The 19,418-nt window shown below is 44.0% G+C and overlaps 2 protein-coding genes across 2 annotated transcripts in view; both read right to left on the bottom strand.

Moving 5' to 3' along the window:
* Slc25a18 (solute carrier family 25 member 18) overlaps positions 1–7,767 on the bottom strand; it is a 17,739-nt gene extending 9,972 nt beyond the window's left edge. The window contains exon 1 of the mRNA XM_028761144.1: positions 7,688–7,767. The gene's annotated coding sequence lies outside the window, so the exon portion shown is untranslated. The remainder of the gene's footprint in view (positions 1–7,687) is intronic.
* Positions 7,768–16,673: 8,906 nt separating this feature from the next.
* The window catches only part of LOC114615355 (cat eye syndrome critical region protein 2 homolog), a 39,369-nt gene continuing 36,624 nt past the window's right edge, over positions 16,674–19,418 (bottom strand). The window contains exons 16-17 of the mRNA XM_028761081.1: positions 19,218–19,329; positions 16,674–18,099 (exon numbers count right to left, since the gene is read on the bottom strand). Coding sequence (XP_028616914.1) covers positions 18,094–18,099; positions 19,218–19,329 — 118 coding nt within the window. The 3' untranslated portion in view covers positions 16,674–18,093. The remainder of the gene's footprint in view (positions 18,100–19,217; positions 19,330–19,418) is intronic.

Here is a 19,418-nt window from a genome sequence, read left to right as displayed (position 1 = left end):
TGTGTGTGTGTGTGTGTGTGTGTGTGTGTGTGTGTGTGTGTGTGTGTTGGCAGGGGGCATCTTTAGCTACATAAGCAAATTCAAAGTCAGCCTAACATAAGATCCTGCCTAGAGAAATAAAAAGATTGGACCTTCTGAGTCTCGGTCCTACCTCCAGACCAGTGGAAAGCATCAGGGAAGGCCCCAGTGCTCCTGGCTTGCGTGCTGCTTTGGGGGGTCCCCTTCCTCTCTCTTCTTTGCTTTATCTGAGGCAAAGTCTTAGTCATCTCAGGGTATTTTTGTTTTGGGAAAGGAAACAAAGGAAGAGGAAGAAGAAAGTGACTCTCTGGAGATATGATAATCACTTCAGTTAAAAAAAAATATTTTTGAGGGGGATGGAGAGATGGCTGGATGGTTAGGAGCACTTGGGATTTCAGGAGACCCTGGTTCAATTCTGAGCACCCACATGGTGGCTCACAACCACCTGTAACCCTAGTTTTAGGAGACCTGACGCAATATACTGACCTCTGCAGGCACCAGGCACCCATGTGGCGCACAACATACATTACACAACATACATTACATACATGTCTGTTTACATACATCCATGTAAGCAAAACATCCACAAATGTAAAATAAATACGAGAAGAAAAACATTTAAAAGTAATATTGTCAGGTCTGATTCCAGTTCTGAAACAGTATTAGTAAAGAAATTATAAGATCGTCTCTCTTGGAGACTTAAATTCCAGAAGCAACAGATAATACACGGGAAAGCCTGAAGCATAAGAGTAAGAAACATTATGAAGAAAACAGGGTCTCCTACCTGTCACCCAGCACCTGGAAGCCTGGCAAACATGAGAAACTGTCTCAAACAGCAAAGATGGACGAAGTCACCTGGCTTTGACCTTAGCCCCCTAGCCCTATATATGAAAGATAGAGGGGGCAGATTTAGAAGAGAAAAGCCAACTACAGTGTCACTGAGGTCTGAGCAGGGTTTCTCTAGGCAGGGTATAGGCAGCCATGTGGGTGTGAGGACCAGGCAGAGCCTCCAGAAGAAGGATGTGACTTATCAAGCTTATGCCTGGACCCTAGATTCCTCCCAGGCATAGCCAAAAACAAACAAAACAAAATCACTCTGGGTAAACAGCTTTGCCGTCTCTTCAGCTCACTAGTCAGCCGCAAAGCTCGGAAGACAAAGTCATACATGGAGATGGGGACACTGAACAGAGGGTGAGATGCTCAAGACAGACCCATGTCAGCTGCCATAGGAAGAGACAGAAGCCAATCAGAAGACAGCAGGAGAATACTTAGTAACTCAGCAAGAGACAGTCTAGAGCTCAGATTAAGAGTGCAGTCAGGGGAAACTGGAGAAGCAGAAGGCTGGCAGTGTGGGAACTGATCAGGTATCTAAACAGAAAGCTGGTTTACAGCAAGGACAGGTAAGAATCGGACACAACTTAGAGGAGGCCTTGTGGAGCCATTTCTGTTTCAGGAGCATCTTTTATCCCATCGTTGCTGAGACAGGGTTTCTCTGTGTAGCCCAGGCTATCCTGGAACTCACTGTAGACCAGGCTGGCCTCCAACTCAGAGACCCACCTGCTTCTGCCTTCCAAGTGCTGGGAATAAAGGTATGCACCATAACTGCCCGGCCTGTGGCAGGCTTTTATTTTGCTGTTTGACATTGGGGATTGAACTCTGGGCCTTGTTCTATCAGTGAGCCCTATTTTACTTTTTATTTGGAGACAAGATCTTGCTAAGTTTTCCCAGGATGGCCTGGAACTCATTACGTGTACAACCCTGGCCCTCAACTTGTAAAATCTTCCTGCCTTAGACTCCCTGCATTAAGACTGCAGGCCTTAATGGTATCCTCGTTTCCAGCTCATACCTAATTGTCAGTTATATTCTTGTACTTAGATTCTGAGATACTCAACTGACCTCATTGTATACCTTACCAGAATTGTAGTTAAAATCATACTATTTTATTTATGGTGCACACTCCTGTGAGAGGTTAGAGGACAGCCCTCAGGAGTTGGTTCTCACCTTTTACTATGTGAGGTTGTTGGGTTTGTATGGCAACTTTTTTTTTTTTTTCGAGACAGGGTTTCTCTGTGTAGCCCTGGCTGTCCTGGAACTCACTCTGTAGACCAGCCTGGCCTCGAACTCAGAAATTCACCTGCCTCTGCCTCCCAAGTGCTAGGATTAAAGGTGTGAGCCACCACCGCCCGGCTGTATGGCAACTTCTTTTACTGGAGCCATGCTATCAGACCACAGAATTTGGTGCGCTCTCTCGGTTTCTCTCTTTCATAGGGTTTCTCTGTGTAGCCCTGGTTGTCCTGGAACTTACTCTGTAGACCAGGTTGGCTTTGAACTCGGAGACATGTCTGCTTTTTGCCTCCTGAGTGCTGAGATTAAAGTCATGAACCACCACTGCCCATCTTATTTGTGTATATGTGTGGTTTTTTTTTTTTTTTTTTTTTTTGAAACAGGGTTTCAGGGTTTTGGAACTCACTCTGTAGACCAGGCTAGTCTCAAAAATCAGAGATCTGCCTGCCTTTGCCTTTCAAATGCTGGGATAAAAGGCATGTGCCACCATACCCAGTTTTGTTTTTATTTTTGAGAAATCTTACTCTGTAGCTCATGCTCACCTAGAATTCACTATGTAGCCCCAGCTAGCCTCCAACTTGTAGCAATCCTTTCCTTAGCCTCCTAAGTCCTGGCAATATAGGCCTGTATGACCACAACTGGCTCTATACAAGGCTGAAAATGAAACCTAGAGTTAAGGCTTGTTAAAGGAAAACACTAAACTTTCTCAGCTCTTTTTTTTTTTTTTTGTCTTATTTTTATGATTTGCTGGTCTGTGTGTGTGGAGAATGCAGTTTTCTAAGGAAGCCAGAAGAGGGCAATGAAGGTTCTGAAGCTGGAAGTGAGGAAACTGTGAGCCCCAAGTGATGGAATCTCTGCAAAAGCAGCGTGTACTTTTAACCAGAGCCATGTTTCAGCTCTGTAGCTGACATATCTACATCTGAGTGTGTTTTGTTCACATCTGATTTTGCACTACATATTTGCTGCCAGAGGAGGCTGGAAGAGGCTGTCCGAGTCCCTGAGACTGGATTTACAGTTGTATGATGCCATGAGTGCTGGGAACTGGATTGAACCTTAATCCTCTGGAAGAGCTCTTAACTCTTTTTTTTTAAAGAATTATTTATGTATATGAGTACACTGTAGCTGTCTTCAGACACACCAGAAGAGGGCATCAGATTCCATTACAGATGGTTGAGAGCCACCATGTGGTTGCTGGGAACTGAACTCAGGACCTCTGAAAGAGCAGTCAGTGCTCTTAATCGCTGAGCCATCTCTCCATCCCCTGCTTCTTGATATCCCTAATCAAAAGTTTAATACTGAAAGTCAGCAGTGTGAACCTGGACTCGCAGCCTGTCTGAGAGAAGACAGGCTCAAGCTGCAGAGTCCTCATTCTGGTGAGTAGCCTTTCCCTGCCTCCTCTTAAAGCTCAACCCCTGTGGGTTTTCTAAAAGCCCAAATCTTGGGAAACTTGATGGCAAAATGTCATATTAAAGTGTCAGCCATTTTTCAAGGTTGTAAGTTATCATTAATCAAATCCCAAGAGGCTACTTAGGAAGCACAGAACTTAACCTTTTTCTATGAGGTCAAAGGGCAGAGTAAAGGCAGCCCTTTGGGCCACATTGTTGGTGTTTCTAGAGCCAAATTAGATGTCAAAAATCAGTGTTGCCCTGTTTGGCAACGGGAATGAGCACATTTGAGATAACTCAGAGAACAAGGAACACACTGAGCCTGGACATGCCACAGCAGCTCTATGTAGCACTTGCTGGAAGGGTGCATTCCCCACTCTGTAAATCCTAGCCCCAGGTTCAAAGAACATGACTTCACAAGATTCCAGCCATAGGTAAATCTGTGACCAAACAGATAGCAGCCAAGGTTTTTAGCTGTTTGTTGTTTTAACTTGTATGTGTGTGTGCCTATCTGTATATGGCCATGTGTCCATAGAATCCAGAACAGGTGGTTGGACCCTGATACACACAGCAAACTACTTGATGTGGGTGCTAGGAACTGAACCCAGGTTCTTCTTTTAAAACCTCTCTTTTAGTACCATGCAAAAAATTAAAGATTTATGTATATGAGTGCTCTATTTGCATATGTGCCTGTATAACAGAAGAGGGCATCAGATACTGCCACTGCACCTCCAGTGAAGTCTGTGTGACAAGAGTAAAATCTTGGATGCTGACTCCTGAGGCAAGTGCTTCAAGGAAGCTTGTCTCCTGGAGAGTCCTGGCAGCCCCTGAAAAGGATGTGTTCCAGATTTGTTCTTGCTATTACCAGGAGAGGGTTCTGTGCCATATCTTTTGTGTTACTAATCTTTTTGGAAATACTCAGTTTGGAAAACAGGGTATGATTGAAGGGTTTATCAGATTGGATACTCCAGATTTGGCCACATAAGAGGCTTTAGTAAATTCATAGCAAGGTGTTTTTAAATTGACCTTTGGAATAAAGGATTAGATTACTTATATAGGAAAATTGCCCCCAGTACTTAGGGTTAGGGCTAGCTGTTCCAGTACCATATGCAGGAGTGTATGCTGGACAAGGCAATAGGTGGGTAGAGCCAGAGTTCTTTATCAAACTTTGAATTGGCTAGAGAGGGTCGCTGGGGCATAATCACCCTGGTACCTTCTATAATAAGAAAGCATTAAGGGACACTATTCAAAGTCTGGATGTTGGTGTGTTAGGCAATGGGTTGCAGAACACTGGGATAGTGCCTCTCAAGGCCTGTGGGGGTTGTTAGACACCAAAGTCCAAGAATACACTGACCTCAGACAATACTGATATCATCTTTGTGAACTCACCGACTGACTCCTGATGGGTCTCATGAAAAGTTATTTTTTCTGTTTGATGTTTAAACTGGCCATGTGTGGCCCGACTGATCTCGGCTATTGTATAGTGATTAACTTCCCCTTTTTTCTGTTTAAAAGTCTGATGCTTGCACATATGAATTACAGCACCATCTTGTGTTTGTGTCTGTTTGTCACTCACCAACTCCTTGCCCTCCTATTACTGGTTCTCCCCGGGTGTGGGACCCCCGACTGGGTCTGCCCTCCACAAGATCCCATTACAGATGGTTATGAGCCACTATTGTTGCTGGGAATTTTGAACTCAGGACCTCTGGAAGAGCAGCCAGTATTCCACTGAGCCACCCCCCCCCTTTTAAAAAATTATTTAAAAAATTTAGATAGCCATGGTTTTAAAGGAATCTTATCAGCAAAGTCCTAAACTTGGCAACAGGGCCCATATTGTCCAGTCATTTAGGTAATCTGCTGAATGCCTACAATATTCAGTATTACAGGCAGCTGGGTGGTAGCTGACTGACAAGATCCCTTTTAATTTCAGGGAATTTAGATAGTACTGCTTCCAATGCCACTAGGAACAGACTTTGAAAGGACAAGGCTGGCAGTGTGGCTCAGTGGAGTTGTTCTGACCTCATGCAGGAGGCCTTCCATTCAGTCTTAAGCACTAGGGAAGAGTTCTGTAAGGGTACAGTGCTTACCTCATTCCTGACCAAAGACAACAAAGCAACATTCCAGCCTCCTCCTAATGAACCAAATGGTCCTTTGTCTAGCTTTGACTTGTTACTAGTGTCTTTAACACTTAGTACTCCTCAGATTTCATTTTACAGTGCTGACTGCCTTAGTGAATTTTGTAAAGAGCCAGAGATGATAAAGGGTACTGCCAGCTTGTGAAGGAGCAGAGAGCAAAGTTAGCAGTCATTGTAGGGCTACTCCACAGCCCTAGCTAGGCTATTGTGAGTGTAGCATAAGGAGCCCGTCTGCGACAGTAAAAGACAGTGTGACCCTCTGAAGAGGATGCACCATGTGCTGTAAGACTAGTTACTCTGGAAGAAGTAGGCATAGGTCTTAGGAGAGTTTCATGGCAATGTGTAAGACGTAGAGGCTGGGGTGGCAGAGGCAGGAAGAATGAGGGTGGAAAAGGTACTTAAATATGGCAGCCATCCAGGGCTTAAGTCTGACCTGAAGGACTGGTGGATGAAGGCACCTAGGAAAGCAAGCTGCCTGCACAGATGGGCACAGCAGGAGGCTGTCTGGGGTTCAGCTAATGGTCTAGCCCCTTGACACTCCTTTATGTTTGAGAGGCCAAGAGATGGTTTAGTGGTAAGAACCCAGGCTCAAAACTCACATGGTAGCTCACAACCACTTACAATGCCAATTTCAGGGGATCAGACATCGTCTTCTGGCAACAGTTGTTCATGTGTTTCACAGACCCATGTGTAGGTAAAATACACATAAAATTCTTTTATGAAACTATGAGTCTGATGTTATGTGAGGGGGGAGGTCAGAGAACAGCTTTTGAAACTGGTTATCTCTTTCCACTGTGGGTTCCAGAGACTGAACTCAGGGCCTCAGGTTTCTTCAGCAAACATCTTTGCTCACTGAGCCATTTTGTTGGTCCTGATTTATCTTGTGATTTAATTCTATTTCTGCACCAATTTGTTCACATAGTAAAATTTCAAAGGTACTGCTCCATGAAGGACCAGGAGAAAACCAGTTTATCATCAATAGAAAAACCCTGACCAGGCAGGGCTTGAAGGAGAAAAGAACTCAGTAGGTGAAGGTGCCAAGGCTGACAACTTCAGTTCTATCCTATGATCCAAATGGTGGAGAGGACCGACTCCCACGTGCACCCTGGTAAGGATGTGCATGCACACTGCAATTAAGTATAAACGACAAAACCGTGTTCTAAATGTCATCACTGCAGCGGATTCCACATCTGCTCTTCAGCCTTATGGTCCAGGTTCATCTTCCAGGGTGGGAGCATGGAAGATGTCTTGCACCTAAGCCTTGCACACACTGGCAATGTGCCCAGGATCCACTCTGCTCATACATAGCCAGTAAATTACAAACTGCTTGGCAATCAGTGATATCTAAATCAATGTCACTTCTCCTCAAAACTAAGAGTATGTGTGTATGTGCCTGTGTGTTTTAAAGACAGGGTCTATATAGCCCTGGTTGTCCCAGGACTTTCGATGACCAAGCTCACCAAGCTGACCTTAAACTCACAGGGATCCACTGATCTCCTAAGTGCTGGCATTGAAGGCAGACACCATTATTCTCAGCTTCTGTTTTTAAAATCAGTTTTTACTTTGTAGCATAGGCTCCTCTGGAACTAGAGGTAATCCTTATGCCCCAGCCTCCCAAATTGGATATTGAGTTTCAGCACTTCCTGCATAGTATTACTGACCTATATCCTTATATCTCCAGGCCCCAAAGAGACAACTATCAAAGACTGCTCAGTAACCCACAAAGGTAACCACTGCCTTTACCATGCAGTTGATGTGAGCATAAGACAGACAGCTTTCCTGAGCTGTTCTTTCTTCACATTTTTAAGAAGCTGAGTAAGGGGTGGGTGAGAACTAGGGATGATTCCTCCTAGCAGAGCACATGGTTCTTTCTCCCAGGACTAAGCACCTCCTACCAGAGAGGCCATTAACTTTGTCTTAACCCATTACCTAGGAAGTACCCCTTTTTGAGGGGTGTACCTGTGATGACAGACTTCCTCTTAACCCTGCGTGCAGTGGGTGACACGGAAAGCCCGCTTCCCAGGATTCCTTGTCGTCTCTTCCCTACAAACTCTGCTTGACAAGAACAGACAAGACAACTCTTACCAGCTTTCAGGAAGGACCTTCTTTCTGCCTTCTCTGGAATAAAGGACAGAGCCTGGGTTTCCAGTGAATTGTGGGCAGAGCTGGCTTACAATGCTGTCTGCAGGAGCTGCTTTGTCCTTGGGTTTTATCAGAGTTCAGTCCCTCCCTCTTTGTCCCTGTTGCAGCTCTTTCACATGGGCCAGCAGGCACTAAGTCCTCCTTCAGTCCTTGCCACACTGCACTTTAAGTCCAAGTTTGGATCAAACTTCGGAGGTCACACACCAGGCCAGAGGTTGCTAGTAGGGTATTAGAAACAGAGCTGAGAAGTATTAGGACTAATACAGTTGAGCGCAGGGTAATTGGGGACTCCCTACCATTCAGATGTCAGAAAGTTAGACAAACAAGTGGTGAAGACTACAAGTGGCAGGACCTGAGCAGCCATTTCCGTGAAGACACAACTACCTTGTCAGCCAGCTGGACACACTGGGGCAGACAGCAAGTGAGGAGAGGGTCAGCATGGGATCCTAAGTCAGTGCTCCGGCCAGATGAGTGTGGCTGTTGACCTGGGGGATGTGATGTACAAGAAGGGTGTGTACCATTTCATATGCGCTGTGACCGATTGTATATGCTTCTTGGTTACACACACCTTTTGTTTTCTGAGATAGGGTCTCACTTTGTAGCCTGGTTGGCCTGGAAACCTACTATGTAGACCAAACTGGTCTTAAACTCACAATCCCCAAGTCTCAGCCTCCAGAGTGCTGGGATGACAGGCATGCAGTACCACACTCAGCTAATGCATTCCCTTTGCAGGTGATGGACTGCCAGGCAAGCACTCCACTATGGAGCTACACACCAGCTTCATACACTTTCATAACTGTAGGTAAATGTTACTGTTACTCTTGCAAAGAACTGGAATTCGGTTTCAAGCACTGACATGGCAGTTTATAACTATGTGTAATTTGATGATGACCTCTGTGGGCATTAGGCAAGGACATGGTGCATACAAAGTCAAAAAATCCATACACATAAAAGAGAAACCAATAAATTAAAGAGAGAGAATTCAGTGGATATTAGTGGCTTCTACCTGTAATCCCAGGACTTGAAACATCAGTCTTCAAATAGTGGGACTACATAATTGTCATAAGCCTGAAGCCAGCCCTCACTACGGAGTGGCCCTGTCTCAAAACGAAAAACCAAAACCCCCAAATAAAAAAGGAGGAGTGGGATGTAGTTCAGTTGGTACCTGCCTAGAACCTATGAAGTCCACCCAAATCTCAGAGCACAGTATAAGTGGAAATCAGGAAGTAGCAGCAGGAAAAACAGGAAATTAAGAGTGTATTTGGCTAGAAAGCAAATTCTAGATTTGCTTGGGCTTCATGAGAGTCTCAAATGAACAAAACCCCAAACCAAATCAAATAAAACAAAAAAACTGGGGTGACATCACCAGCTAGGAAGGACCCATAGTAGATGAAAGCCAAGGCAGACGGGAGCTTCAGCTTTGGTTCCATTGCAGGCAGAAAGAAAGAAGGGTGAAGGAAATGCATATGAACTCTTTAAGCAACTTTCCAGGCAGGGTCAAAGGCCCACTTGCTTCCAGAGTAGCACTGCAAGATCCCAAGTCAGCTAGTAAGGCAGTATTTCCGATGCCCCAGGCCCAATAAACCAGTCTTGTTACTGGGATACCCTAACAACACAGGTACATAGTCAAGATTTCCAACCACTGTTCTGGCTGGTTTACAATCTTGAGTGCATCAGCTAAACTAATCTCTTTAAGGCAGGTTTTGTATAGCCCAGAAAACCATCAAGAGGCAGTCTAACTGGCAGGAGCTTTTTGACTAAAATGTTGCAGCAGCTGATGGGCTATCATGTATTACTAGGCTGTTAGCGCAAAGGACTACAGTTTTGATGTGTTAGGGCTACAGTTTCAAAACATTGAGGTGCAGGGAAAGTAGGAAGGTGAACTGGACTGAGATCAACAAAAGGCAGGCAGACAGAAGTGAGTGACCTAGATCAGGGTGGATGCTAAGGGAGTTCCTCAGCATTGATTTCTTCCCAGGTGTAGAACAGAGGACATGTTACCATCTAGCCAGCAGCATAAGCTGGATTCCACAGTTCTTCAGGAGACAGTAGTGCTATCTATCCACAAGGTATGAAGGTAAAACTCAGCTCAGATCAGAAAGGTGTGAAGCTCTAGATTAGATGCCAGGCCCTTCCTCTGTGGGTGTGCTCTTAAACTCTGAGGCACATTACCACAGGGGTGTCCCACATGGTCAGGGCCCTTCATGAGCTGCTCAGGCAGAATGAGGAAGGTGTCAGAACCTACATTTTAACCAGTTTCTAGATGATGCTCATTTGTTCATAATGTAGGTTCCCGTCTGACAGACACAACAGGTCAGACCTGGCCCGTGCACTGATGTCTGTCCAAGTCAAATGTGTGAACACACCAAGAACCATCCTGCTTTGATGAATAAGCAACAAACCGCTCTTCATACCCTTCAATTCTGGCTAAGCACTGCCCCTTCCAGCACATTGCTGTAGGCCTTCAATTGCTTCCTTCAATGCTTTCCCCTCTTTACTAACTCCAAGAACATATATATATATATATATATATATATATATATATATATATATATATATATGTTCTTATAAGACACTTAGATGATATGCAAATACCAGGTTACACAGGGACTTTAGCAACTGCAAACGGGAATCCTGGAACCAATCCCTTAATGACACAGGGCAACTGTACTTACTGACAAGGTGGTTAGGAGTCACTCCACATCTCAGTTTTTGGTATACTCCAGGCCAGGCTGTGCTGGATCTTGTCTTTGCCTTCCTATAAAGACTTAACTCCTTCTTATAGTGAAAACTCTTGATACAATCTAAGGAGCTGGCTTCCCTGCTTCAAACAACTCTGCCCAGCTTTAACTGGCCAGACTAGAGCGGATGGTCCTATGCGGTCAGAAATGAGCTGACAGGATTCTACAAGCAAGTTGTGGTTTTCCACTCCTCAAATGGTCTTAAGGCACCTGAATTAAAATTCGCATCATGGAGGCAGAGGGGCAGGGACTCCAGCATACAATAGCTCAATCTGGGCATTTCCCAGCTGCCTTCTTGGCTGCTACCGCACAGTTCACTTTGCACTGAAAGCTTTTGGTAAAACTGCCTCAGGAAACTAGAGGAGTGAGCCTTGTAAGCACAAAGGAGACTGAAACAAATGCACAAACACTGTTCTTTCAAAAGCTCAAGGAACTGAATCCAGGGCAACAGATCAGCAAGGCCAAGCTACCAGAGCGAAGTGGGGGGGTGAGGACAGTGAATTCTGCCTAGACAGGCAGCAGCAACATCAGTGCTCAGAGCTCAGCCACCCTTGGCTGAGCTGGAAGGACTTACAGCCACCCAGGAGCAAAGAGCTCACAGCCAATGATACCACTGTACATAATAACCACAGGCCATTCCCCATCCAGAAGATTCCACCTAGGTATTTCCCCAACTATTAATACTTTTGAGGGAGAGATTAGAGCAAAACCACCCAGACAGGGGCTGCTTGTAAGTAAAGGTGCCTTGTTTCCTGAAAGGGACATCACAGACAAGACAATCTCTGAGATTTACCTTCAGTGTCTCCAATGGCCAAAATGGAGTGGCTCATGGACACCTCACAGCTTCCTTTCTTCCCTAAGCCACATTATTCTGCTTGTATTTTCTTTGTTTCTGGTCCAGTTTAAACAAGGAAGTTCATAACACAGGATCTTACATGTTACCTGCTAGACCAAAACTGTTATCCAGAGCTGGGTGGCTGTAGGTAGGCCTTTAATTCTAGCACTAGACAGAGAGTGCAAGACGATCTTTGAGTTCAAGGCCAGCCTCATCTTTGAACCCCAGGACAGCCAGGACTGTTACACTGAGAAACTGTCCAGAAAAACAAAAGTTATCTAGAAACGATTTCCAAGAGGCCGAATTAACTGTCTGCTCTAGCGAGTTTTAAAATCAAGCTGACTAGTAGAAGACATTATTTTTTGTTGTATACAGGATTTAGCATTGTTTGTTTGGTCAAGATGATTTGATTTGTGTAGAATAATAGATGCTTTCTTTGAGATGGGATCTTGTGGATCCTAAGTTGTGACACATGTAGACAAGAGAACTTTACCTTTGGTCTTCTGCCCCTCTGCCTCTGTAGTGCTAAGATTACAGACACACAACAACACATCTGGCTGTATCAGGAGATGGAGTTGAAACTTGAGGCCTCACCTATGGTACAGACACTCTAAACCACTGCCTGTATATTATGTGCACAATGTAAGTCAGCACTGAACACTCTTAGGACTGGAATTCCAGGCATTTGTGAGTTGGTATGTGGGTGCTGGGAGAAGCATGTACTTTTAATCCTGAGTCATTCGTCCAGGCCCAGAGCTAAATTCTTAGTAATCTGGCTTTCCTTGTTGAGGAAGTATGTAATATGGGGGTTTGGGGTAGAGAATATCTAAGTCAGAAACCCAAGTTCCTATTTTTTAAGGGACAGTAGTGTGCACAAGGAAGCAGCTGTTGGGATGAGTAAGGCAGTGATGCAGCTGGGCTGGCTCTTTTGAGAAGCTAGCACATGGGGCTGGAAGCCAGTGTCTTGCCATCCCACTCTAGGCAAACAGAAAGCACTACTAGAGAGAACAATGTGACCAGCATAATGCAGACCTAGGTCTCATTGGTGTGTGACAGTGTTTATCCTATAGCTTACTGGGTGTCCAGAAGTCACATAGACCTGCAACTACCACACCAGAAAACAAAGACACGGCATATTTTATACAAGAGATGCCCCTTTCTCTTATGTAAATGTTCTCAGAACTAGGTGTTTTACTTTTCTTTTTGTTTTGTATTGAAGGGGCCTGGGGCTGGATAGATGGCTCAGCAGATGAAAATGCTTGCCTTTTTAAGCCCACCAATCTGGGTTTTAGCCCCAGAACCCATGTGAAGGTGAAGAGACAAGTCCTCCTTGCATTAGGTGGTCTCAAGCTACTAACTGTCCTTCAATCTTCAGAGTTCAGAGACTGTGGTATAGGTATATGTATGGTTGAATTATTATGGAATGACGACTACTTAAAAGTCTAAAAAGAATAAAGGCAGTTAGGAGCTTTGGTCTAAGACTACAGTTGATTAAAAGAACCTAGCTACTTAATCAAAAACACTTCCCAGGAACTAGAAGTAAAAACAATTGAGTTAGCCTAACCTTCCTTGGGCTTGCAGCTCCCTCTTCTGGATACTTGCAACTTGGATGACTGCAGGCTGCAGATATCTATGGATCTGTCTGTCAACCGACTGACTGCCCACCAAAGGCTCTGCAGGGAGAGCAGCCAATGCCAACATGGCCATCACTTTTAGGAAGAAGATACCTGCAGCCAGCCATCCACTGTAGCTGGGATGAGGATAGAGGCACATAGACTAGCTGTGTTGGGTTTGTTCTAGCCATAATTAAGACTGTAGCACTGTGAAGACTCTTGACATCTAAGTGAGATGCAGAAGAATCCTTACAAGTGGCGGGCACTGCTCAAATAGGAATCTGGCCTGATGACAAAAGGGACACATGAACACACACCAGCACACACACCAAAGCCTTACTAATTTAACAATGTACTTTATACAAAATAACCAGTTCATATGGAAATAAATCTACAGATCTCCAAAGATCAAAAAAGCTTTTTAAAATGTTCTTTCAAAAAATTATCCAACACACAGTATTAAGCTAACTATTGAGGTAATTGTCGCTCTCAGTGAAACAGCCGGGAATCAGCAGACCATGACAAAATATATACAATATAAAAATAAATACCATTCCCCCTTTCCGATACTGGCCAGGACAGTTCATAGGGCATTCACTTCCGTAGCAAGAGTCCAATGTCATATACTGTGTGCAGACTGGCAATTCGGGGCTAGGGCCCCGAGGAGCTGCCCACAAGTCAAACGAGAGAAGTATCCCCTGCCTAGAGAAATGAGGGGGCCACAGAGGCTCCAGAATGAGGTGGAGGAAGGCAGCATTTCAATAAATTACTCAATATCCATACAGCTGTCCCCACTGAACCCCAAGGGGGAGGATGAAACAAGAGCAGCTAACTTAAGCCAAACTAGAAGGCTTGTTGTCCCACCTCACTTAGAGAGTATGTTTAACCCAAGACTGACAGAGAGAGATACAGAGCTTAGCACCAAGGCTAAGCTTGTGTCAGCCTACTGTGTGTGGGCATGCAACCCATCAAAGGGAAGGTCTACGTCAGGTCCTAAGCCTCTATGGAGTTTAGTGTGCTCAAACAGAAAAAGGTAGACAGTGCCTTTCACCAGCAAGTATCAATCATATCTGTCACATTCATTCTTGGGGGTTGTTTGCTATTTTAATGGGAGTCTCACTACTTAAGCTTTGGCCTGAAGCTAGATCAAGCAGGCCTTGCACTCAGAGATCCTTCTGCCTCTGCCTGCTGGAATTAAAGGCCTGTGCCACAACACTCAGCTCACATTTGAACTAAAGCTGTGGTGGAATTCATGGTGGAAGGGGGAATGCCTCTCTGCATGTTCCACCCAAATGCCAAGTGTCTTTGCTATAGCTGTTGACAAGAGCTGCCCACATTCCAGAAACCCTCAGGACTCAACACTCATCGATACCCTGTTGTGAAGGGAACACAACAGGGTTAAGTATATATATATATGGAAGGAGGCCAAGAAAGGAACTGTAAAGAATGCTAGAAGATCAAATGAGGTCATTTCAAACCCGAGGATTTTGACACCTGACCTTGACCCCAGATTAAACCTTTCCGGTGAATTTCAAGTTAGTTTTTTTTTTTTTTGAGAGTTGGGGTGATGGTGGTAACTAAGGGTTGAAGCTAGGGCTTCAAGTATGCTGCACAAGTGCTCTACTACTGAGTTATATCCCACCCCCCCTTTTCACTTTGGAGTCGGCATCTTACTAAGTTGCTCAGGCAAGGCTAAACTTGTGATCACCCAGCCCCAGACTTGAAAGAGCTGGGGTTACAGGTTTACTCCACCAGACCTACCTTATTTGAACATGCACATGCTAGCCAAGTGCTCTACTATAGAACTGCATCTTCAGTACCTCCCCCACCTCTGATCAGGCCTTAAGAACAGTTTATCATTTATAGATTTGAACATTCATTAAAAGGAAAAGTCTGACCATGAAGTCATGTTGGTGGCAAACCTGGTGAGAACTACATTGGGACATCTGTGTGTTTAAGTCTAACATTCAACATGCACACCTTTTAATGCCAGTAGAAGTTAACATAGAAAACAATCATACAGCCAACAAATGCCATTGGACAATAACACCAAATGGCCAGTCATGAGACAGGCTAGAATAACTGACACTTAAAGTTGAAATTTGATTGAGCTGAGAGGTGGAGACCACAGGTCTTAAAAGTTTTCCATATAGTTTATAATATGGACTACTATGAGGTTTACCCTTTGAGAGCAGCTGGCCTAGGGCCTAGGCTCAGTGTGAACTGAAGAGCGGTTCAGAGGCTCAGATAGGTGCCCTATCAGGTGACCCAAAACCAATCTGGCTCAGAAAGCAGAGTGGCTGTACATTTATTTTTAAGAGATAGGATGGAAAATGACATGAACAAGAGCCCTGCATAGTCTATCCTATTCACATTCTTCTAAGGTGAAAAATTGTAGCTAACAGCTCTTGCTATTGTTTTTCCCCCCCTTAAAAAAAAATATTTCACAGTGGGGCTGGGGTTGGGGGACAAAGACACATACTCCTAAGCCTTCTAAAAGCTCTACTTTGCTTTCTGGATCTTTTATTTCTTTTAAGTCCTAAGGGTTCTAAATTATGACTAAGTCTGATAAAGCTAAGTCTAACACTAAATAAAAGAGTGCTTCCAATTATGCACAACTATGTCCTCCTGGGGACCACTGAGTCAGCATATTAGCAAGGCCACAGTGACCAGTGAATATAGGTCCTAGCCTAAAAGTGAATCTTTTAAGACACCCTTATATACTACTTTCTAAGTATTCCATCTTCCATAACTACCATTTTCCTACTGAAGAAGATTGCAAACACAATTATTTGCATCTGTTTAAGATACCTGGATGAGAAGTGCTGGAAAAAAAAGTTAAAAAACCAATGATCTTGTCTGCATTTGAATAGGTTGTGGGGCTCACAGAGGCTCCACACTGTGTTCTGACTGCTCCAGGAAACCTAGCAATTCAAAGTCCAATAAAAGGTGGGGCCAGACTAGGAGAGGAAGTACTAGGTCCCTTAAGCACTAGGCACCACCAAATTTAGACAAAGGACACAACAGGCTCTTCTTACAGTGTTAGAACTTAATTCAGTAGTTCAATTTCCTATTTAATTTCTTCCATAAACCAAGAAAGGATAAAGGAAGTCACCAATTCCTCTCTCCCTCGTATTGTTCACAGCATTTGTTTAGGAACAGGTAAAGGGGGTGACATGGGAGGTGGAAGCAGCTTGGAACCTCTAATTTTAGCACCTTGAAAGAGACCTGATGTTGTAGCAGTCCTAGTGAGATTTACAGGCCTCCATTATTAGTAGTGGACACAACAACTGTAGTAGATGATTAAGCTGGCTTATACAGCTCAACAGCACAAGTCTGACTTCGCTGCTCTTCTACACTGGATTGCAGAGATGTCTGGTTTCTCATTCAGCTGACTTGCAAACACAAACGGGAAAGAAAACTCCCTGTTTGTGTGTGCCACACTTGGAAGACACTCTCTGGGTCCTCAGCAACATCATCAGGTTAGTAAGCAGTAACTTCCATCAAGAGAGCAGGTGTCCTAGGGTCCAATTCTCTCTACAGCCTGGATGTTCCTGCAATCCTCACACGTCTAGCAGACTAGTCTGTATTTCCTGAGGATGCTGGAACTGGAGGGAAATCTCCTCTGACCTCCTCCCCACACCTATACTCTTAAGATACTAGGGCAGATTAGTATTTTATGGAGAACTCCATAAAATTACCCCAAAGCATATTTAAAACTCACATTCTTTTACAAAGACTTGCAACTCCAGGGCATTTCCCTTGGTTTATTCTGTGTGGGATATTCAAAAATTTAAACATAGATCCTAACTTTGGTAATATCTCAGCTAAAATAAAATACAGAAGTCTAAACAGGGAGAATCCAGTGTAATTCACTTCTAAATCCATAGTAACGTAATTTAATACTGTAAAATTGTTTCCTATCACAGACACGGTAAATAATTCCCAAGAACTAGCCCTTGACAGCTACTTTAAATCAACATGACTGAGTCTACTATTATTCACTTAAACTGGATAAAAACTACACATACTGAAATAGTCCTAATTTCAAATTTAAATCTATAGGATATACTTTCCTTATTCAAACCTGTGCAATTTCTTTATTGAGACTAACATACATAACAAACCTGAGTAGTCACTTTCACAAAACGTGATTTGTGCTAGAAAGCGTTGTATGATGCCTTCTAGATCACAGGCCTGACAGGCCCATGAAGAAGCCACTTTATATTCTAGTAAGTACAACACTCTAGAGAGCCCAAATTCCTGGCTTAGAACTATCTGGTAGAGCTGGTGGTAAAAGCAGGAAGGGACATTCTTTCCCAAGTCCAGAACTTAGGCCACCAGAGTGAAAGCAGCCTCTACTCTGGCTCCAACACCCAGTAAATCACATGACAGCACCACCCAACCAACTGAGAACTGAATGCTGAGGAGGACACATAGTCTCTGAGGCTAGATGGAAAGGAGGCTACCAGGAAACAAGTCAGTGACACAGAAGCTGCAATCTCCTGGGTCTCTTTTCCCAGCTCCACAAGCATTCGGTGTGACCTGACTGTACAAAGAGAGAGACTACTCCAGTACAGTGTGCTGTACAGTGTGCTGGCCACAGTGGGAAGGCCTCACAGCTCCTCCGTGTGCCCACCTGACTGCTCCACTCTATATACAATACATTCACCACAAAAAAATTAAAAATATTAATAAAAAAAGGCAACATGAAACTTTTGTAAACTGGACCCAGCTCCAAAAACATTAATACTACATGTAGTCCCTTCTCCAAATATATACCTGAGAATTAGCTGCTCATGAAAGTTTAAAAGCACCACTCCAGCCTTACATGTACCCTCCACCCAAGTTAAAAGTGATTTTCCCTGAACAAGAGTCTTGGGATTTGGAGAAGCCAGCAAGAACTCCAGGTACACTTGCTCTTGTTAGTAAGTTTGTCAGCTGTGCAGGTGATCCCAGCTACAGGCCTGTCAGTCATCTAAAGAGCGTGCACCTAAGGCCTATGCAGTTCAGCTCTGAGGATGGCTTGATTCACAACGAAGAGGCGGAGCAGGATGACAGAACAGAGACATATAATAGTCATTCCTCCAAATTGTCCAGGCCTGCCTCTGTCTTCACATGCAGCCGTCCATTTCCTTGGGGCTTCTGTTTCTCCCTGGACTAGCTCTGAAAGTACAAAAATTTTAAATTACATCAATTGCCTAGCCTAACAATAGTTGAATATGTAACAAAACAAAACAAAACAACAACAAAAAAAACACCACACAGGCTTATGGGGGCAATAGTTTACCCCCAGAGGCTAATCTGGATCCAGGTTTCAGTGCTTAGTAGCTGGAAAGAAAGAAAAGAATACCCAGTGCAGTTATGTACGTCTGTAAACCTAGCACTTGGTGGAGCAAGAAGGCCAGAAGTTTAGAATCACATAGTTAATTTGAAGTGGCTTAGGCCACACTGAGATCTTGCCTCAAAAACAAAAAAAAACTACCAACCAAAACACATTGCCATAAACACACTCAAAGGCTATGTATAACTCAGGGATAACAGAACACTTAGCTGAGATTCATGGTTTCCTGAGTTGGATTCCCCAGGCTCATATAACTGTATGTACAAAACTATTCCCTCGAAAAATGAAGTCAGGTACAGGTTGAAGACTCTTTATTTTAGTACTGAGGCCCCAAATTTTTTCTTTTAAGATAAGGTCTCCTTTAGCCTAGAGAGATGGCTCAGCAGTTAAGAGCACTGACTGCTCTTCCAGAGGTCCTGAGTTCAATTCCCAGCAACCAGATGGTGGCTCAAAACCATCCGTAATGGAGATCCGATGCCCTCTTCTGAAGACAGTGTGCTCACAAATTAAAAAAAAAAAAAAAAAAAAAAAAAGCATTGGTTGCTCATCAGAGCACACGGGTTCAAGTTTCTCCAGTCCTGGTATTAAAGGCATGTACTACCATCCCCCAGTCAAATCCAACCCCCCTACCCCCAACAACCAGAGCCCTGGCTGTCCTTGAACTAAAAAGCACTGGGATGTGCCAGTAGGTGTGCACCAAAACACCTGTCTACAGAATCCAAAACTTTTAAAGCCTAGACATAACAATAAAAGTCACATTCTGCAATATTTTGGGCTCAGGTTTTCAGGTTGAGTATATCAACTAGTAAAGTCTATGCTAATAGCTCAACATCTAGAAACCTGAAACCTGAGTACCCTGGGGGCCCAAGCTACTCAACCTGCATTTATTGCTTACACCTGTCAGGTGTTAGGAACTACTCTCGTGTTCAGTAATTTTTACCTGATCCAGAGGAAGTGTTGGGGTCTTATGTGGTGGCAACTGTTCTGGTGATGCTGCAGGTGCCGGGGTCTTTGGGAATAAAGACTGTGACTGGATTGGATGCATTTGCAATCTAAAGCCAGAAGAAAGGCACAGTGTTCAATCACGAAGATACTGCGGTAAAGCTGGTAAATTTAGAAACATCAATACTGGGACAAAATG

The sequence above is a fragment of the Grammomys surdaster genome, unplaced genomic scaffold, assembly GCF_004785775.1.
Source record: "Grammomys surdaster isolate TR1022 unplaced genomic scaffold, NIH_TR_1.0 126660, whole genome shotgun sequence".
NCBI lineage: Eukaryota > Metazoa > Chordata > Mammalia > Rodentia > Muridae > Grammomys > Grammomys surdaster.
This window is presented reverse-complemented; position numbering and strand designations above follow the sequence as displayed.